The sequence below is a fragment of the Podarcis pityusensis genome, assembly GCF_964106645.2.
Source record: "Podarcis pityusensis genome assembly, chromosome: 12".
NCBI lineage: Eukaryota > Metazoa > Chordata > Lepidosauria > Squamata > Lacertidae > Podarcis > Podarcis pityusensis.
In genome coordinates, this window is record NC_138037.1 from 51,521,689 (window position 1) to 51,543,685 (window position 21,997).

Sequence of the window (21,997 nt, forward strand, 5' to 3'; positions counted from 1 at the left end):
CACCCTTAAGTGCAAGTAGATAAATAGGGACCACTTACCAGCGGGAAGGTAAACGGCGTTTCCGTGTGCTGCTCTGGTGCCGGTTCGCCAGAGCAGCTTTGTCACGCTGGCCACGTGACCTGGAAGTGTCTGCGGACAGCGCTGGCTCCCAGCCTTTAGAGTGAGATGAGCGCACAACCCTAGAGTCTGTCAAGACTGGCCCGTACGGGCAGGGGTACCTTTATCTTTACCTTTATATTTTACCACTTCTGGAAATGATCGGTTTGTTAGATAAATAAATAAATCAAAATTTATTCATACACTGATGGAGTACTTGTACTTCATAAGCGTCAAAGAAAAGTATTTACTTTTGGAAGTACCGGTAAATTTATACTGGCAGTGTAACACTTTACATGTGTGCCAGTATGTTTTGTTTGGTGTGTGTTAAGAAAATGTGGTCTAGAAACTCAGACAATGTCTTGTGTATTCACAGCCTAGTGATGTCCAGTCTTTTGCACAGAAGATTCAGATTCGAGTTCCTTCGATGGAATCATTGTTTCGAAGCCCCTTAAAGGAAACTTTGTTCCGATCCTCTTCTAAAGAGTCTTTAGTACGGACTTCTTCAAGAGATTCCCTGAACAAACTGGACTTTGATTCTCCTGGTCCCACGTTTGATCCACCATCTGATGTGGAAAGTGAAGCAGAAGAATTGCCCGGAAATGTAGACAGCCTCCCCAAGGAACAGCTGCTGCAACGGTTGCGCAGGATGGAACGAAGTTTAGGCAGCTACAGAGGAAAATACTCAGAGGTAGGAACATACTTGAGTTTTTTAGTGAGCCATGTGAAAAACTAATGTGGGAAGAACTAACTGAAGGTGAAACAAGCATTTGTTAACAGAAATTTAGGGCTCCCCCCCCTTGCAGCCTCCTTTGCCCTCCCTGTCCCTCACCCCTCTGAAGCAGGTTTAGGGTGTGCTTTGATGAAGTTTACACTCAAGTAACCAAATATATGTTAAAGTCTCAAAAGATTGTAGACTTGCAGGTCCAATTCTGAATAACTGAGTAGTTAGGCAAGGCTGTATCTTGGCCCCTACCCTATTTAATCTCTTTTTATCTGACCTCCCATTATTTCTTCAGAATGTAACCACTAATATCCCTTATTTAAACAATATCCCAGTTTTTTTATTACTTTATGCAGATGATGCAGTAATTATCTCACTTTCCTATTCGGGTTTAAAAATATTATCTAAGAGTTTCTCAAACTTTTGCTCTATTAATAACCTCAAAATTAACTATGATAAGACAAAAATTATGCAATTTACAAAGAGAGGGAACCCAAAAAATTGGATAAAGCATTTCAATTATCTGGGAATTGTATTTAAAAATAACATGAATTGGAACACACATGTCTGTGCTGCAATAGCTAAGGCTAAAGTGTGCTTTGATGTATACAGTATTATAGTATAGTAAATTCAAATGTGTTGGTGAACATTTTCATAGGGGGTGAGAAACAATAAAGCTCAATGACCTGTCTAAAGCACATTGGGTTTCACAGTAAACAGTTTGTATAGACACTTCTTCAGATACTTCTTCATTGTCAGCTGTGTTTTACGCTTTTCAGCTGGTCACTGCCTATCAAACTGTGCAAAGAGAAAAGAAAAAGCTGCAGGTAAGAAAAAAGACTTAGGATATTACCTGAACATTTTTTATAGCCTTTTCTTTGCCAGGCGACACTTTTAAGGGTGTAACTTTAAATTGTGCCCAGTACGCAACAGAGAGTCTTTAAATATGGTTGTAATCCACAGAAGTGTTCCTTTCCCCTGATGTGACTATTTCCCTGGAGTCTCCTTCAGTCAAGCTCCAATAAGCCTACCTGAAAACTAGATTCCCTGCACCTCTAAAGGCTGTTATTTCTGGCCTAAATTATTTTGCCACTGATCATGACTATCACAAAAACCTCCTGACCAGAGGCAGAACAGTGATGACAAAGACGAGTGGGAATTAGAATTGCAGTAATGTGCTTGTCTGTTTTAGGAACATTGTTAATAGGAACAATATTTTGCAAAGCTTGCAGTCTTCAGGAATTAAAATAGAGCAAGTCCTAAAATTTCAATACCTAGGAGTTATTTTTCAATACAATTTGGGGTGGAAAGCACAAATTCAACACCTACTTAATAAGGCCAAAACTCTGTCATATGCGCTCCTCCGATTTTTCTTTTCGGATGGAGCTTTGCATGTTCCCTCGGCCCTAAAGGTGTTCAAGGCAAAAGTGGTTACCGTGCTTGCCTATGCTGCCCCGCTCTGGGCCGTGATGACAGATCTTGCTCCTCTTGAGACTCTGCAAAACCAATTCCTACGTCGGATCCTAATGCTCCCCCTGTGCGTAAGTAACGCAGCCATGCGACTAGAATTGAAGATCGCATCCTTAGAAACTTGCCTGTGGAAGCAAGTCTTCAGTTATTGGTTATCATTGTGGCATAGATTACCAGACCATTACCTTGTCCAATGCTTATGGCGAGACGAATTCTCCAGCCTTTGGACTAGTAGAATTCATGCCAAACTCCTGAGTTATGGAATCTCTCCCTTAGATTCCCTAAAACTAGATCAAACTACTGCTCAAAGACTGATCCGCCAAAGATTGGATGACATCGATTTACAGCGAAATTATACGCTGGGGGGAGGTGTTTGTTCGCCCCAGAACATTGGTATTACTTTAACTTACTGCGTTCCATCATACCTCTCCTCCCTTTCGACTGTTGCCCATAGGCTGGCCTTCACCAAAGCGAGGTTTAACGTTTTTCCCTCCAATGTCCTGAGACATAGATTCTCAAAGGGCCAAGCCTCCGCCATGTGCGAATGTGATAAGGAGACGCCGGAGTCGCTTCAGCACATTATGTTCACTTGCCCCTTGTTCAACGTGCCACGGGCAAATTTGTTGGGATCAATCATGCAGAAACTAGAGGGTACCCCACCAAAATTCCACCTTGCCCAAATCTTGCAGGATAAGGATACCCATACGACCCTGAAAGTGGCTAGGTTTCTGGTCGCTGTCCTTACCCAAAAGCGTTGCCAAGGAGCACTACAAGCTAATTAAGGCGCAGTATGTCATTCCATCTCATAGTATTTTATTGTTACAGTGGTGTTTTAGCGGCTGTTTTTTCCCACGTGCACAAGCTGTTATTTATGTCTTGTTTTTATCTGTATGGGCCTATGGCCGTAATAAATATTATTATTATTATTATTATTAAAAGAGATAGCACAAAATTAAACTGGAGCAAGGATTGCCAAGGAGGGAAATGTTGGAGGGATAAGGAAATTAATTCCTTAAGTTTAAGGAAGTACAAACTGCTTCGTGCTTAATTTACGTCTAGACATTTCAGATTTGTATTTTAGGGGAAATATAGCTCTTGAACCGGAGCTTGATTTTTAGTGGCAATGCAAAACAGAAATTGTTACTCACATGTAGCTTTTATGTATTCAATATTTCAAAAATCATCTTTCTCTGTTTGTTTTTAGGGAATATTGAGCCAGAGTCAGGATAAAGCACTTCGCAGAATTGGTGAACTTCGGGAGGTAATACTTCATTTCAGTTGTGCATGTAATCTTACAACAAAAAATCTGAGAATTGAGTTTACATGATTAGCTATGTCACAGTAATAAAGCGCAGTAATAAAGAGTATTCAGGTAGTCAGCATAGGCCTTATGAAGATTTTACAAAAAGCAAATATCTTTTCTAATATCTTAGCAGTAATTCTCAGTGAATGGACACTTTCTGAAAAACTTCGCACACACAGTAGAATAATAATTGAGGCAATCAAAACAATAACTTATATTGGTATATTATAATAATTAATACATATATTTTGTAAAAGCAAATCAAATAAAATATTGATGATATTGGTATAGAAAACATGTGTAAAATAGTGAAACCACAATGACGAGGCCATTCACTGAATAAGATCAATATGCAAACAATCAGTCTTTCATAAGGTAAATAATATGTAGATCTAAAATTAAAATATAACAGCTCAGGCCTGGCTTCAAATAAGCTTTTTTTTTTAGGTGCAAATAATCTAGTTACTGTTTTCAAAGGTAGTATCGCAATACTGTATAAAAACTGTTTAGTGCTGGTCTATTTAAGGTCATATATACAACTGTTTAGCCAAGTCTAGTTGGAGTATTATGCATTGGGGGGGGGGTGTAACATGATCTCCCAAATTAATTGCCAGGAGGCAGAACTTACGGCCATAAGGAAAGGGATCTTGAAATACGTTTTCCTTGTTTCTTCAGATGTATTCCCTAGATTGTACGTCTTGCCATTTTCACAGTTAATGTTCATGTAAAGAACCATTTACTTAATTACTCCCCACTACCAGTACTTGTTTTACTGCCAGTTATCAGGGATGATGGGAGTTATAGTCCCACAACAACTGAAGGGCCACAGGTTAGCCACCCCTGCTTTGCAGTGTTATCTCCAATGGTGTCACTGATTTTGACAGTAAGTTTTCAATCAGCAGAATGGGTAGGAAAGCAGTTTCCTAGAGGTGTACTAGGGAAGGGGCAAGAGCTGAAAGGCTCTTCCTCCTCCTTTTTGTGGACGGAAGACTTAGCGTCAGCTGAAATACAATCCTCAGACTCTACAAATACTGCAAAGCCAGAAATCCTTGAGTTGCTTGCCTACTTCTATTCATTTTTCTGTTATGTAAATTAAGTTGCAAATCTCTGTTCTACTGTACAAACATTATTTGCAGCTGCTTAATAAAGTTAAAGTGTTCTAGCACATCATTTTGTACACTAAAGCCCACTAATTTATTGGGACAAAGTACTTGTGAGTGCTGCAGGATTTGCAGCATTACTTATTGCAAATGCATGTACAGTGGTACCTCGGGGTACATACGCTTCAGGTTACATACGCTTCGGGTTACAGACTCTGCTAACCCAGAAATAGTGCTTCAGGTTAAGAACTTTGCTTCAGGATGAGAACAGAAATCGTGCTCTGGCGGTGCAGCAGCAGCAGGAGGAGGAGGAGGCCCCATTAGCTAAAGTGGTCTTCAGGTTAAGAACAGTTTCAGGTTAAGTACGGACCTCCGGAACGAATTAAGTACTTAACCCGAGGTACCACTGTAAATAAATCCACTTTCTATTGTGCTTTCTACCAACTAAAGAACCATTCCTTAAAGAATGATGTATTCTGTTACCGCTTAATAAATGTGAAATAAAAGTATTAAAGTTAATTCTAGCTTTGCTGATTCATGTCCCAAAGTGTTTGCAAAATTGTTAGTGTCACTTTACATTACTGATGAGTGTGTAATGGAGAATAGGTACCTAAGATAGATAATAAAAGTCCATGAACATTGGTTATTTGATTTTATCAGGTAACATTGCAATGAGCTGGGATTTTCTGTTTGTTTGAGGGAGCAAATGCCCACTTACTCAAAACAGCAGGGGACTCTCTATTCCCTGAATACTTTGCTCTGTTCCAGTGAAGCTGCAGCATCATTTGACATAACTGTAATAAATGTAGATGTTTATAGTTCAGGATATTTAGAAATCAAAATAATGAGCAATGTGTTTAAAGTGGGACAGTGACATCAGTCACTACATAGAAAAGAATACCACAGCAGTTGTCAATATTCCTAGCTATTGGTTGACTTCAGGATATAATCTGCTGTTGAAACTAGTATGACACATTCTGCATGCAAACTGTCACAGTGATGTCACCGGGTTCCGCCTGGTTATGTTCAACTAGGTTGCCATAGCATCAGTGACCTCCTAAGGTCATGAAGTGTGCACATGTTAACCAATCTAGTCTGGGGTAATTTTAGATGGCTGATGTGTTTAGATCAACGATAAGACAAATGATTTTAGGAGATGACTTGGCAAATACAAGATGTTGTCAGATATTGCCAAGGCCTTCCCCAGTTCTGTTCATCAATCCTTGTGGAAGTGTGTATAGCTGTTCTGTGCAGCAGTATTTATGCCTTTTAATCCTCCTTTTTGGATTACAAGAAATTGGCCCTCTTTTTTGCCATGTGGAGTGTTAATTCAGGTATGTGTATATTTTGCAAATAGTGACTTAATATCATAACATGGTTTTTAAGCATAGAATCCAAAGCATTTCTTTCTATAAACACTCACATTTTATGAGGAAACAGCAAGAAACTAGACCTTCTAGCAGTTCTGTTCATCACATTTTTGGAATGCTGAAAAAGATTTCTCTACAGTCTTGTCAACTGGCCACAGAAATAATTGGCCTAGCCATGTGTTGTTAGGTTTTTTTTAGCTCTTGTGTGTTTACCATCAGCTCGCGATGCAGGAATTAATAGGTGGCATGGGGCTGTTAAAAGGAGAGTTAAAAGGGTGCTTCATAAGTTGGCAATCCTGTTGCTCTATGAACTTCATTAGAAATTAGTATGAGCTGGTTCACATTTCTTCACTGTTTGAGTAGCAAAAATCTTAATAGCTGCAGTCATGAATTTGTCACAAGAAAATCATTACCTATACACATCTGGGAGGGGATTGTAAACAGTGAAGTCAAAAGGAAATAAATGCAGAAATTTGCAGTGATAATTAGAATATGAACAGTGGTCATTCACAAAAAAACAAAATGAAATGAAAACCAGTTGTTTATAGTAGAGTCATTCTGGCATTGGTTGTCAACTAACATCATCATTTCAATTTCTTACCAGACTTTCAACCATACTTAGGGACTAAGTTGTAGGGCTTGAAACACTAATGTGAACACCTTGAATTGGGCCTGGAAAGAGGCAACTATTGAAGCTGCTGTATATGAGTTCTAAATTGAACCTCAGCTGGTAATCTGGCTGTTGTATATTTTAGATCAGCTGAACTTTCCATGTCATCTTCAAGGGCAGCCCCAGGTAGAAGCAGCAATCCAGTCTTGAAGTTATCAGAGCATGGAGTATGTGGCAAGATCTCTGTCCAAAAGGAGACATAGCTGGCAAACTAGACATAGCTGGAAAAAGCACTTCTAGCTACTGAGATCACCTGAACTTCCAGTGGCAATGCTAGATCCAGGAATGCCCCCAAGCTGTAGATCTAATTGTTCCAGGGGAGTGCAACCCTGTCCAGAAAAGGCAACCTCCTGGACTTGAAACCTTAGAACACATCAGACCTCAGTTTTTGCAGAATTCATTTTCAGTTCTTCAGCCAACATCCAGCCCATCACTATCTCCAAGCACGGGTTTAGTACTTCACCTGCCTCTCCCAGGTAGGTGTAGAACAAAGTAGAACAAACAGAGACTTGGGTGTTATCTGTGTATTGGTGACAATTCACTCCAAATCTGTTTGCAGTTGCATATAGTTATTGAATAACATGGGGGACAAGATGGAGCCCTGTGGGACACTACAGGAAATCTCCCTGTCTGAATGGTGTGCTTGACCACCCTTCTTACAATGTAGGGATAGCCCCCTGATTAAACTGTTTTATTATTATCAATTAGAAATATTTGCAAAATGTACGTTCTATTTAAGGAACTCCAGATGGATCAACAGGCCAAAAAACATCTTCAGGAAGAGTTCGATGCATCTTTAGAAGAAAAGGATCAACTCATCAGTGTCCTGCAGACTCAGGTATCTATGTTTGGTCAAGAGAGATGCTTCCAAAGTACCCTGGAAGAACAGTTAGTTGTCTTTTCTTACACACTGAGTGTACTAGCTTTGCCAAGAGATAGCATAATCTTTCATCTGTTTCATTCTTTCTAAGTCAGTTTCCCAATTGTTTTGTTGATGGGTTCAGGAGAGAGGAACAATTGAGGATGGAGAAAACTGCTGCTTGGTCAGCATTTTGGACCAAAATTTACACTACCTGGATGAAAGCATAGTTGGGAATGTAATTGTCCTTCGGATTTTAAGCATATCAGAATCTTACTGTCATAAGCGTTGTGCAGATGTAATGGAGGGGATCTTGAGGAGGAATGGGAGGAGCTGGAGCTAGATGTCACCAGGAGAGTCCTAGCAGGATGGGAGAGGTGAAATTCAGGACCCCAAAAGGGCCCAAGCCAGGGGAAGGGGTGGAGAACTGGATCCAGGGGAGGGACCAAGCAGGTTGACAGGGGAGTGTTCCATCCCTGTGACATCACACCTCTAGTCAGATACCTCCTGCACCCAGCGCTACCTCCTGTCACTCCCCTTAGAGTTGTTCCTCTGTGTCTCACCTGGACCCCACTCCCATCTGGCCTTGTCTTCCTCCTCTGCCTGCTTCTGTCTCACTCTCCAATATGCCTCCAATGGGCCAGCAGCTTTTCAGAAGTCTGACATTGTGCTGTAGTTCACCTGTCAGCAGCCACGTAAACATTTTTATTATATGTTAAGAAATGTCAGACAGTAGCTGAATTATATTACTTTGTTGTTTTGGCAGGTATCATTACTGAAACAACGATTGCAAAATGGCCAAATAAGTATTGAGTTACCTGATCCAAATGTTCAGACTCAACCAGAAGTTCAGAGTCCAACAAAAGATTTAAACACAGAGAATGCTGTGCAACCAGAGAGTCCTGGTAGGTTGGTGTATTAGAAAAAGAGTGTAAATATCTTGAAAATAAGATACTAACAATCTTGTGCTTTCATCTCACCAAGTTCTACTGAATAACTATGTTTCCTAATACAGATTTCTAGTTCAGTGTTGATAGGGCTTTACAGCTGCATTTTAGATTGTTGATAAAATATTGATGTTAAGATCTCTTATTGAACATGCAGGGGATTTTAAGAACTTCCAGATGATGTTACTATGAGAGCACTACAATAGTATTCTTCATTTATTTAGTTCACATTGGCCAGTATCCAGTGCCCTTGTTCCATTAGAATTTATGCTTGTACAACAGAAATTCCTTTTCCTCCTGCATTCACCCCTTTCTCTCTGGGAGGAGGGGCAAGATGTTGCCGAGGTAAGATGTGCTTATCAGAGCTCCGCATATTCCCTTTCAGTTACGTGACAGGGGTTTGCTTAGCTGGCTTCTCCCCGCCTCTTTTGTTCTTTTTAAAATTTCTCCTATCGAAGGCAAGGTTGTTTTATGTATTCCGGCAACCCCAGATCTGCTCCAGAGGGTAGGAAGAACCTTCAGACAAGATTTAGAGAAAATATGGGCGAAGGAGAGTGGGGAGTTTGGTTGTGCAAGTGGAAATTGTTGCAGTAACGGAACCAGTGACTTAGTGCTATTTTGGATATAAACTTTACTTTCCTCACACCTTTCTTCAGTCATGGTATTCAAGCATTTTTTGTCCAGGCAATTATATTGCCCAAACATAATTTTCTGTTTGATGTAGGTGGTGATGGGGATTCTGCTAAAACACTAGAAGCTCTTACTCAGCGAGTGAAACGTCAAGAGAACTTGCTCCATCGATGTAAAGAAACAATCCGCTCATATAAAGAGCGCTCAGTACAGCTAATCAGTGAAAAAGAGGCACTTCAGGAACAACTGGATGAGAGACTTCAGGAACTAGAGAAAATAAAGGTACTGAAAAATGACTTTGTGTATCAATTCACACAAGGTCAACATTTTCTTTGCTTAACTGATAAAGCAAAAGATGCCGGATGTCACATCCTGAAACATATTGTAAAATTCCTGAATGCCCAAGGTAAGGGCAAGACATGGTTTCAATTCTATTAAATGGAATAATAATAAAAGATGTAGACTATATGTCAGAACCTTCCAGAACTGCATATCTTAAATTGCACATTTCTAATTGTGTGTGTTTATTAACCTAACTTAATTAGACTTCAAAGTAGGTTTGTTGGGTTTTTTTATTTTCGTATAAGCATGCAGTGATGTTTTTATTCCGGAAGTGGAAACATGGTCCTTTAAATTTTCAGCAGAGAGATATTTCATGCACAGTTGGGAGCAAGGCTGCAGTCCTTGTTACAATAGGAGGAACTGGACATATTTTACTCTTGATTGTATTTTATTTTTAATCTAGTGTATGCCTGAAAATTAAAATTTTAAGTGAGTTTTATAGTAGCCTCCACATTATTCCTTAAGAAACTCTAGGAGCCTTTTTGGGCAAAGAGTGTCGTGTAAATGTTTTAAGTAAAGCTTGTACCCTCAAAGTCTGTAATGTCTGATATCAGTATAACTTCAACAAGGAAACAGATATTTTCAGCCTCCTCCCTATATAACCAGCATTTATAAGGAGCAAAAAGGTATCTTAATGTAGAGGATTCCCAGAGTTGTGTGTGTTGATGTTCTCCAGTGGGGAGCTGAATGATAGTATATATTCAAGTAAGAAATACAGGCTACTCCTTGTTTCCATGGGGGTTGCTTTCCAGGTCATTGCATGCGTTGGCAGGGTACATGTAAGCCTGCGCCGTTTCATCCCCTTCCCGGGCTGAAAGTGGTGTGTGCATCAGCAGTCACATGCAAAATGGTCATTCCCTGTACTCAAATGTGAAGCTTTGGTGGGTGAGGGGAAGAGAGTTATTGCAAGATAGGTACACTGCTTATATTTTAACCTGTCTCCTAGGATCTTCATATGGCTGAGAAGACCAAGCTGATCACTCAGTTACGTGACGCCAAGAACTTGATAGAACAGCTAGAGCAAGATAAAGTAAGCAATATAGATTATTTTTAAATTCCTAAAGTATTGTACGAACAGTGCTAATTCAGGCATAAAAATTGCATGGAATTTATTTTGCCGACAGTCTTGAAAATAATTGCTAAAATGAGGATATATGAGAGAGCAAAAGAGAGAGAGAGAATTGGATTCAGACTTTTTCTTCTGTGACTGAAGCAACTCCTTCCATCCACAGAAGACTTTAGATCCAGGGGCAGAATCCTTTTCTTGGAAGGAAGGGGAGGTAACTTTTGCCAGTTCCCTTCTCCCCCTGCAGCTGTCACCTCCAACACTGGTCTAGAGACTGTTCAAACAGGAAACCTCCAGAACAGATTGCATCTCTTCTCTTCTGCTGGGAGGAGCAAAGTCCATATCTAAGCCTGCTGTTTGCTCTTCTTCATGGTCTTTGACTTGTCATAGATATGGGGCTCTGCATGCACATAATCAGAGTCTGAGGGTTATTTTTTTTTAAGTTCCACCAGTAATCTCCAGATCCTCTTTCCCTCCTCTTGGTTATAGTTGCTATATATTTGTCCAGTACTTGGTAGTGTTTTCTTCCTCACAATGCTTCTGCACTTTCTTCTAATGCAACAAAGAGGTGGGGAAGTTGCATAACAATAACTATGTCTTGTTTCTGAGTGTGTGTATGTATGTTTCCACACAGCACCCTCCTTATCTGTAATTACCCATTTTATAGGGCATGGTAATAGCAGAAACCAAACGGCAAATGCATGAAACGTTGGAAATGAAGGAGGAAGAAATTGCCCAGTTGCGTACTCGCGTCAAGCAGGTGGTTATGCAAGGTGAAGAGTTAAAAGAACAGAAGGAAAAGTCTGAAAAAGCTGGTAAGAAGTTGTGGTGATTGTTCCTTATCCAAGCAGGAAACATTTCTTTGGCGTCATTTGTTTGCACTTTGTCACTAACTATTGCAACACTAACACTAACTGTCCCATTTCCCTGACCCATCAAAATTAACATCATTGTTTGACTAATGGTAGTGATGGTGCCTTGTGGAACTTGGTGGAAACCTGCAGCCATCCTTGCTCTACTCCTTCCTTAATTGCTTGTACAGAAATGAAAGAGGCAATAAGTTGGCAGACAAAACAGTTCCAACATTCCTCATTTATAACATAAACATGTTAGGGGGGAAATGCTCAACCCTATCATGGAATTAGAGCTGGCTAGGATGGTCCACATAGATTTAAGCCACCTCATTTTGAATAATGTGCTTCTGCAGTGCCTTACAAGTTGAAGGAGTTAGATCAGTAAGTTTGATAGCAAGTCCTGTGATGAGGAGCCACCTTACTTCTAAGTTCCACACAGCAGCTAAAACTCTTGGCATTCAGTAGTAGTCATACCAATAGCTTAAGCATGAAGTCACATGCTATGAAAAAGAGACACTCCATTCCTGCTAGTTAGTCTGGCCTAGATGAAGAATTTCTTCCTGGTATTAAGCGTGATGTAGACACTGAATGTGGGGACAACAAGAGGATCTGTCTTTTGACAGCCATGTTGTTCATATTTGGAAGCAGCCTTATGAATGCACTTTCTTGCCTTCTCCATTCAGAGCAATTTACCTCTTCCCTTCTCTTCCCACTGTTAACCATAGTTATGCATTATAGGTGCACTGAAGCTATGGATAACCCAGGGTAGCCAACTCCCAAGAGGCTGCGATCTACTTTCTGAATTAAAATCTGGTAGTGATCTACCCCCATTTTTGGGGGGTTCAGCTCAAAGTTGTTGAGCTTTTCTTAGGGGAGCCAAAGTTGTTGAGTTTCTGTGGGGGGAGCCAGTGATCTACCAGTGATCTACCACAGATGTCCCGTGATCTACCGGTAGATCATGATCAATCTGTTGCCCACCCCTGGGTAATGCCAAATCATATTTCTATAACCATGGATTGCAACCACTTCAAGCTATGATTTTTGACTCAGGTTTACAAAGTAATTATGATTTGTTAACCAGTGTTGACAGTGCAGTAGAAATTGCTCATGGGAAGAGATAATGTGCAGCCATGAGGATTACTCATAATTGCAGCAATACAGTTTTATGCCTATATTTTCTATGTTCTTAGTCACTCCACACATCCAACATCCTACCTCCAGATTTAGCATTTCTCTTTTCGCTTGTTAAACAGAAATAGTTAATTGTGGGGGAAATGGCAGATAAACAGAATGGAATGCAAAATGTTATCTTTTACAAATTTTTCATTTTAATATAGAACGTTAGATAATACTTTACAGAGTTATTGAATCTATTTAATATTAAGGATAGGTAACATTTGGTATGCTTGTATTTCTAAGTTGTTGAGAGAGACAACACAGACCTACTTGTTTTGATTTTTGTGAGTCAGTAGGTAGGATTGCGTTACAAGTGTGCAAATGTGATGGACAAGTCATTGCAACAAGTCTTGTAATAAATATATATAATAAAATATGCTTGGAATGCTAAACTTTGAAACTAAATGAAATAAAACCATAACAGTTCAGTTCATATGTCAGATTATTATTGCAGCTTTTCATTCTGTAATAATGAAAGTATTGTGTTAAAATCTCACTAAGCATCTTATTTTTGTGCATCCACACATGCCAATAAGTGAATCATGGTGCCTTTCCCAAGCCTTGTATGAACAGGATTGGGGTAAGGGATCTCTTACTTATATCACTCAACTGCTGCTTGCAGAGGGCTTTAGAAAGTAAATTCTGTGCTTCTCAGGCAATACCTAAAGTGAGTGCCTTCAGTTCAGTGCAGTTAAATCTCTTAATGCCTTGGAATATTTGGTGTTGTTTTACAGCTCTCGGAAATCGGTTATGTTATAATAACTTGTACATTAATTTCTCATAATTCAAACTTTAGCATTATACCAGTATTAAATATTCTGCACAAAACATTGTGAGGGTTCGCCAGTGTTTGGCCATGTAAAACAACCATTTCAGATAAATCCTCGTAATTGTTTTCCTTCTTTGCATAAAAGCTATTTCATTCATAGACAAGAAACTTTTATATATTCAGGTGCTTATTCGAAATCATTATTGGTGCAGGTTGCCTAAATGTAAGAGAATGTTGTTTTGACTAGATGATTTTTTTTGTTACAGTTCTGCACTTCCATTTCTTGCATACTTGTTGAAACAGACTAAATGAGTATTTCTTAGTCTGCATAATTTGGTTCCATGCTGCTTTCTCCTGCTTTCACCACTAGATAGTGCCATAAGTTGAAGACATCAGTTAATATGGCATGAAAGACTTAAAAGAAAGAGGTAAAGAGAGCTTTTATTGCACCAACTCTAGTTGTTTATGAAAATTTGTTGCAAGCTTTTGAACCACACCTAGGTATTTCATCAGAGCAAAAGCAAGGAGTTGGCTTATGGCTGGCACTTCACTTTTTTTTTTAAATGAAGAGTGTTTTAAAAATAATTGCAAATTGTGCTCATCATTTTCCTTCACCAGTTCCAATAGAGAAAAAGGATATGCTGTTAATCTCACAGAATACCACTCTGTGGCTCAAAATGATGCAACACACTCTTGTATACGGCTGCCTTCATCTTTTTTGGCGCAACATCAATTCAATTGCCAACATTCTGCAGCCTGGTAATGTTTCTTTTATCCCATGGAACCCCACAGAGTAGTCAAATAAATGTGATATTTTCCCCTGAAACACTCTGAGCCATGAGCTATCTCTTTGTCCGGCAAAAGTCAATTGAACCTTTTCTGAATCTTTATTTGTTAGTGCAAGGTGAGAAGCTAGGTTTTCATGTATAAAAACAGATAATTGATACTTTATCTTAAATCCCCTATAACTGATGGAGAACCTGTGTGCTCAACTTGCGTTCAACAGCTTGATAACTTGCTTTAAAACAGAGTTGGACCAGTAAAAGATACCATTCTTCTATAGCTGATTATTTCATAGAGAGACCATTTTGTGGAAACCCACAAAATGCATTTTTGAGAATATGAATGTAAGCTTGCTAGCTCAGGTGAAGCTCAACCCTTCCTTTCGCTCCTCTTCCTTATCACAAACTGCTTTAAAAAAGTGATGACAGTTTTCACAAACAGCAGATTAGGTGATAAGCATGACTTTCCACTGCACAGCTTTCTTCTGTGGAGAGAGGGGCAGTGAGGTTTTTCCCCCTACTGAAGTCAGTGGGTTGGATCTAGTCTAGAGAGTTAGTTGTACTTAACTTTTTATAGCAATTTCAGTAAGGACTATTTCCTGTTGAACGATTGGAACTTGGATTGTGACTAACCCTTTTCATTGATTGCAATAAGGACCAAGTGCAGTTAAATTAAAAGTACATCTTTTAATTTTTTTAAAAAAAATCTCTGCTGTCCTCACCTGCGGTCTGAAGGAGCACAGTCAAGAACTCTGGCTTACCATCTCATCTATTGTTTGTGGCTCGTAGCTTCAATTGCATTGGTGGCATTGCTTAGGAATGCCTTCAGCATTTGCCTGGAAAACCATTCATGTTTGCCCCAGAACGCTACAATGTGATCAGTTCAGTGGAAGTGATTTATCATTGTGTACTTAGATTCATAGAAACATAGAATTGTAGAGTTGGATCGGAACCAAAGCGTCATCTTGTCCAACCTTGTGCAATTCAGGAATCACAGCTAAATAATCACTGACAAATTGCCATCCAACCTCTGTTTAAAAACCTCCAACGAAGGGGGAGCCCATCAATTTTGGAAGTAGCCCATTCCACTGTCAAACAGCTCTTGCTTAGATTTCCTGTCAAGTACAAATTGCAGAATATTCTTACACATTGATTACTTTGAAACAGCTATGCTAGTATAATGGGGGCGAAAACCCACCTCTGTTTTACGATTTGGTTTTATAGCTTTGGTTTAACCAGACTCACTGAGTGAGTAAAAGGTGAACATGGACTACCTGTTGTGTAACTTCATGAGTATACACAATCATTTGCAGCTGGCACCTGCCCCTTGTATTAGAAATAGCTACCTCAAATCGTAATGTTGTGTTTCTGCTTATGTGTTAGGATGCCTGAGATGCATAAAATTTTACTTTTAGAGAACAGAATGTGTTTCTGTGAAGTGCTGCTTCTTTGTGTTTTCATGCTTGCCTAGCTTTCTTCCTGGTGTCACGTGTTTGCATTTATGGTAATACAGCTGCATGTTGCTGGGTTTCTGCATTTGAGTAGTCATTCCTAGTCTTTACTGGAAAGTTTCTGTTCTTCCTGCCTGTGGGCCTGAATATGTGTTTCTTTTTCACCCACTTTACATTTCAAAAAAAGCTAAAAATAAATAAATAAATAAAATGACCTGTGCATTTCTGAACTCTGCCTTTTAGAAGGTAGCCCTTTGACACCTTAAATTCTGATTTATTGCACCATGAGGTTTCATTGCTCATCCTCCATCAGAGCTTATGGGGAAAAGTGTGCGTTGCAGTTGACACGCTGCTGCCACCCAAAATGGCATTCTCATGTTGAATCATTTCCTTTCCCCCTTAGAAACTTTAGCACAATTCTATGAGTGTCTACTCAGTAGTAAGACCCATTGAATTCAGTGGAGCTTACACCCAAGTACAGGATTGCAGCCTTGACAGTGCTGTGACACTGTGCTAGACATTTGCAACCATAGCCCAGTAACTGCCAATGCTACTGCATATAGATAATTCATTAAAAGACAGAGAAGATGGGCAGTGCCATATTTTTAAATGCAGTAGTGTTAATGTTTGGATTATATGGCAGTTCCTTAATTTGTCCGTTACTAGTATATGCTTATTTATGTTAGTACTTTCTGCTGAACATATGAAGTGCACCTACATTTCAGTACAATGGGATTGATAAATATGTTCTGAACTGTGCTGGAAGGCACACGGGGCCAAACTCATGCTAATGTGGTAGAGCTAATGTGGCAACTTGATCCCCCCACACACACTTGAGGATTTTACTATACCTAAACAACAACATTGATAAAAATTATTCAGTCATAACATTCAGTCATAACATTTTTTTAATTATAAAATTATTTTTCATGTATTTAAAACAACCATCATTCCACTTTTCTATCTTAAAAAGGGATAATCAAGGCAGCTAAGACACCAACTAAATTTACATAAAAGGAAGACTAAGACAATACCAGCATATAGTCATATGCATAGTAAATAATCAGCAAGTTGCAATATTAATTTTGCACTGCCCAGACTTGGTTCACATATAACACTATGCCAAACTGTGGCTTAGGTTGACATGAGCAAGTTTGCTGATGCACAGAGCAAAAATATCAGCTGTTTTGCTTCCCTCCTGTTTCTGCAGTAATACTGAGAGCTAAATCACCATTTGGTTTAGCATTATGTGTGAATCCAGGCTTATGGTTTGTCTCATTCCAAATAAACTATGAGTTGTAACCAGCTGTTATTTGCTTATCACTCATCGTTTCTTTGGAAACGACAACCTGTGGCTGAGATTTGCATGTAATGCCAAAGCAAACCATGACTTGGATTCTGGTAGTGCGACAGGCTCAGAGGAGGAACAAAGTGGCTGTGATTTTTGCTTGTTCACACTTAGCCATGGTTAGATTTAGTGTTTTGTGCAGATGAAAGTAGTGTTCTGACCTGTCTCTTAGAGAGCTAAAACAAGGACATCAATTGAGCTGTAATAAAGTTTAAAGAAACTGTATTAAAGTTAAATGGCAGTATTCACGGTTCTAATGCAAAGAAGCTGCTCTTAGGATTACATGAGTGCAGGCATTCCAGACATTCTTATAGACTCCTGAGAATTGCTACGCAGTCATGAGTGAAAAGGGAATTTCTGTTGAATTACCTCTTCTATACAATAGTCTTGTTCAATTTATTTTAAGGGTTGAGAGATTTGACACAAAGCAGGAAGCAGAGCCTAGTCCCTTGATTTCTGAGTTTTATTTTGTTGACATGATAGTAAATGTTTGCCTTTCCAGGCTGACTTTATGATTTCCCTTTAGCTAGGTTATTCAGTGAGAATATGGCCTACATATGGTAATGTTACTTTGTCTAGAGTTTCTGCCACGTTAAACCATACATATAACCTCTTCTTTTTCTTGTTTTCTGCAGCATTTGAAGAGCTTGAGAAGGCTCTCAGTGCAGCCCAAAGGACTGAAGAAGCACGCAAGAAACTGCAAGCAGAAATGGATGAAAGGATCAAGGCTGTAGAAAAGGCAAGCGAGGAAGAGCGTGTGAGTCTTCAACAGGAATTGACAAGGGTGAAGCAGGAGGTGGTTAATATTATGAAGGTAAATGCTAAATCTTCTGTAAGGTAGACTACAGAGATAAGGTAACAATTCATGTCCAAATCAGAATATATCATGTTAATACTGGCAGAGTTCAATCTTCCCTTGCTGGGGGGGTTTATGGGTGAATAAAAGTGCAGTATACAGTGGAACGGGACGCAGGTGGTGCTGTGGGTTAAACCACAGAGCCTAGGACTTGCCGATCAGAAGGTCGGCGGTTCAAATCCCCACGACGGGGTGAGCTCCCGTTGCTTGGTCCCTGCTCCTGCCAACCTAGCAGTTCGAAAGCACGTCAAAGTGCAAGTAGGTAAGCGGGAAGGTAAACGGCATTTCTGTGTGCTGCTCTGGTTCGCCAGAAGCAGCTTAGTCATGCTGGCCACATGACCCAGAAGCTGTACGCCGGCTCTCTCGGCCAATAAAGCGAGATGAGTGCTGCAACCCCAGAGTCGGTCACGACTGGACCTAATGGTCAGGGGTCCCTTTACCTTTACCTTTATACAGTGGAACCTCGGGTTGGTTTTGCAGCAGGATCAGTGCGGGAGGCATGTTCACAACCCGCAGTGCCGCGTCTGCGCACACGCAGGTCGCGATTTGGCAGTTCTGCGCATGCGCAAGCGCCAAAACCCAGAAGTAACCCCTTCCGGTATTTCTGAGTTCAGCACGGTGTGCAACCCTGAAACGCGTAACCTGAAGCGTCTGTAACCCGAGGTACCACTGTACTAAGAATCTGATAATAAATCAATCTTGCAGCTTTACACTGTTCCTTTAAAGCCTTGTTTAACACACAAAAGAATTTGTGTGTTTAATTATGCTACTTTCTCTGCTGCAAAACCAAAATATGGATAGGAATTGTTTGAATCTCTGTAAGGAAGAAAAGGTATATGGATTCTGTAGTATTGTGTTGAACCCGGCTGCTAGGCAACACCCAGAAATATATGACTAAGGTTGTAATGCTGGGAGTTAGCTCCATTGTATGCAGCTATTACTGCTGAGTAAATATTAATAGGATTGCACTGTTTGGCTGTAGTTCTATGCATGCATACTTTGAAGTAAGGCACATTGGATTCAGTGGGACTTCTGAGCAAGCATAATTAGAATTGTACTCTTGAAGACCTATTAAAAACTGAATGGGAAGATGCGAGTCATTCATAGTGTAATTCTTCCTCTTTGAGGTGAATGGGACTTATTCCTTAGTAAATGTATATAGAATTGCAGATGTGAACTGGAACTCTTTTGGATCTTTTACTTTTTTAAAAAAAGCACCAAATAACATTTCTTGCAAGAAAGCAATCTGTTTAGTCACATTTTTGTTCTTTATTTCATTTCTCTTTGATCAATAATATAGAAGCACCTTTGTTTCTTGGGTAACATCAGACGTGTGCCTTTCAAATTTGCAGAAATCTTCAGAAGAACGAATTACCGAACTAGAAAAGTTACATAAAAGGGAATTGGCTAGCAAAGAACAGATATTAAATGATAGATTACGGGCTCAAGACCAGGCGTTTCAGGAACAAATGAAAGCAGCTCTTGTAAGTGTCTTCTTAAGAGCCAGATGGGTCTGGTGTGTGTATACCTGTGTTTGTGATGATGAATAAAACTTAAGTATGAATAGGAGAACTTGGTGCATAAAGATGCATTTGGATGTATATCTGGGAATCTACAGACCAAGTGAATAATAACACCTATTTATTTAAAATATATACATATATGCACACCACCCTTCAGCAATTTCTAAAATAAAATGCAATAAGTAAGTTCATGAAGAAGAAGAGAAGGGTTTGGATTTGATATCCCGCTTTATCACTACCCGAAGGAGTCTCAAAGCGGCTAACATTCTCCTTTCCCTTCCTCCCCCACAACAAACACTCTGTGAGGTGAGTGGGGCTGAGAGACTTCAAAGAAGTGTGACTAGCCCAAGGTCACCCAGCAACTGCATGTGGAGGAGCGGAGACGCGAACCCGGTTCCCCAGATTACGAATCTACCGCTCTTAACCACTGTCAAGAACACAACAATGCATAAAAAGTTTGGGAGAATAGAATGTTGGTGCCTGGTGTCAAAAGGAGAACAATGGAAGTAAATGGTAGGCCTCCCTGGGAGAGGAATTCTACAAATGGGATCCCACCATTTCTTACCTCCAGAAATTTGGGGCACCTGGTGGAGGGCCTCTGAAAATGACCTCAATATACTGGCAGATTGGTATGGGACCAGTGTCCTAAACTCTAGAAGGCTTTAAAGATGAGCACCAGGATTTTCACTTGTGCTTGGAAAATAGCAAGAAGCTAGTGCTTTCGGTATTGATGGGATACCTTCCTGCTGACTTGTCCCAGTCAGTAGTCAGGACCTTGTACTTTGAACAAACTTGGTAGTTTTTAAAATAGTTTTCAAGGGTAACTGCACATGCAGTACATTACAGTAGCCAATCCTAGATGTTCTAGACATGCCTGTTACATAAAGAGGAACTTCTGAACTTTTGACACATTTTGGAGAGCTTGCCTGTCTGTTCTAAAGGCTTCCTTTTTCTTTCTCCCACACCCCTTTTTAGGTAGCTTGCTTGGTTTAAACATATACCTGAAACATAATGTATGGAAATGGATTTCTGTATAAGAGTTTCCAGACAGAACTTGTCCATATTTCATTGTGTTGTGTAACTGAAAAGGCAGTCTTTTTTATCCAGTCACCTTTACTCTAGTGTTTGCAAATGCACATATTAGTAAGCTGAACTGTGGTTGGTTGAAGGCTCCCTGTATACCATGGAACAAATGTGCTTGCATCCCTATGGATGGATAGGTAGAGTCAGGGAATTATGCTGAGGAAAGGTTACAGAGTTTAGACCCTGTTACTGTTGGCCATGCACGTATGTAAGGTTAGATAAGGACTAATAGATTAATTCTAAATCTAGATTATTGCTGCTATTTCTTCATTTTCTGCACACAGAAACTTCACTTTCAGATTCTTTACAGTTACATGAAAAATATAAAATTATAAGGTTCTTCGTGGACTTTTAATCTGTTTGTGTGATATCCACTTTTTTTAAAAAATGTACGAGCAAGAATTAAAATAGATAATACTCCTAGTGCTGCTGATAGATCAGTGACTTTATGGTACTTTCTTTTTTAAAAAGTCATAATTCTTGACACAGGAAAAGTGCCAGAGTGAACACCTACAGACTACACAAGAAAAAGAACAACAGGAATCATTAGCCCTAGAAGAACTGGAACTGCAGAAAAAAGCAATTCAGTTGGAATGTGACAAAAAACTAGAGGACATGCAGCAAGAAATAGAAACCTACAAAACTGTGAGTAAAAGATTTGGAACATTGGACTGCTTTTTTATATTGCACAAACCTAAAATGTAAACTGCATATGAGGGGTATGCATACCTATAGTTGCGTCTAATGGGAGAAATTTGGGAAGGGTGCTTGGCCCCAAAGGCATGGCTGATTATTATTATTATTATTATTACATTTTATTATTTATATGCCACCCATCTGATTGGGTTGCCCCAGCCATTCTGGGTGACTCCCAACAAAATATTAAAAACACAATGTGATTCATGCGAAAGATTGTGAAATCAGTTGAGGCAGACAACAAAGGGGGCGGAAACTGTGATTTGAGCCAAACATAGTGTCTCTAAATACCGTATTTTTCGCTCTATAACACGCACCTGACCATAACACGCACGTAGTTTTTAGAGGAGGAAAACAAAAAAATATTCTAAACGAAGCAGTGGATGTATGATTTTTGTGGTTCATGCTGTGGCCACAGACGTGATCTGACGGTGAGTTTGGGGTAGCCCAATGCAAAAATCCTGAGGATCCACGTGGATCCATGCTTTGTAACCACGTTTTTGCGCCATTGCAGCCCCATGAAACAGTGGGTGCGTGTGTGTTTTTTGGTGCAGGCTGTAGCCATGGATATGCTATGTGATCTGATGGTGAACTTGGGGTGACCCAGTGCAAAAATCCTGAGGATCCATGTGGATCCGTGCTTTGTAACCACGTTTTAAGTGGGGAGGGAAGGAAAAGCATTCAAGGGACAAGGAACACGCGTGGGGTGTGTGGAGAAGGATGCTGCTAATAATGCAGAAGAGGGGTTTAAGGGGAGAAGGAACATGCATGGGGTGTGTAGAGAAGGATGCTGCTAATGATGCAGGAGAGGGGTTTAAGGGGAGAAGGAACACGCGTGGGGTGGGTGGAGAAGGATGCTGCTAATGATGCAGGAGAGGGGTT

The 21,997-nt window shown here is 39.9% G+C and overlaps 1 protein-coding gene and 1 long non-coding RNA gene across 6 annotated transcripts in view; one reads left to right on the forward strand and one right to left on the reverse strand.

Annotated features, from left to right (window-relative positions):
* GOLGA4 (golgin A4) overlaps positions 1-21,997 on the forward strand; it is a 55,756-nt gene that overhangs the window by 10,970 nt on the left and 22,789 nt on the right. For 3 of the 5 annotated variants that reach the window (XM_080975693.1, XM_080975694.1, XM_080975695.1), the window contains 11 exons: positions 473-787; positions 1,600-1,647; positions 3,495-3,551; positions 7,473-7,571; positions 8,359-8,497; positions 9,264-9,451; positions 10,458-10,541; positions 11,245-11,392; positions 17,593-17,771; positions 19,166-19,297; positions 20,909-21,064. In XM_080975693.1, coding sequence (XP_080831819.1) covers positions 473-787; positions 1,600-1,647; positions 3,495-3,551; positions 7,473-7,571; positions 8,359-8,497; positions 9,264-9,451; positions 10,458-10,541; positions 11,245-11,392; positions 17,593-17,771; positions 19,166-19,297; positions 20,909-21,064 — 1,545 coding nt within the window. Of the gene's footprint in view, positions 1-472; positions 788-1,599; positions 1,648-3,494; positions 3,552-5,813; positions 6,028-7,472; positions 7,572-8,358; positions 8,498-9,263; positions 9,452-10,457; positions 10,542-11,244; positions 11,393-17,592; positions 17,772-19,165; positions 19,298-20,908; positions 21,065-21,997 lie in introns of those variants that run through there. The other 2 variants (XM_080975696.1, XM_080975697.1) reach the window with 2 other exon arrangements.
* LOC308460042 lies at positions 635-5,660 on the reverse strand. The gene is made up of 4 exons (XR_013978403.1): positions 5,412-5,660; positions 3,439-3,596; positions 1,507-1,618; positions 635-765 (listed from the first exon to the last, which is right to left on the reverse strand). It is a non-coding gene; the product is annotated as an uncharacterized lncRNA (long non-coding RNA).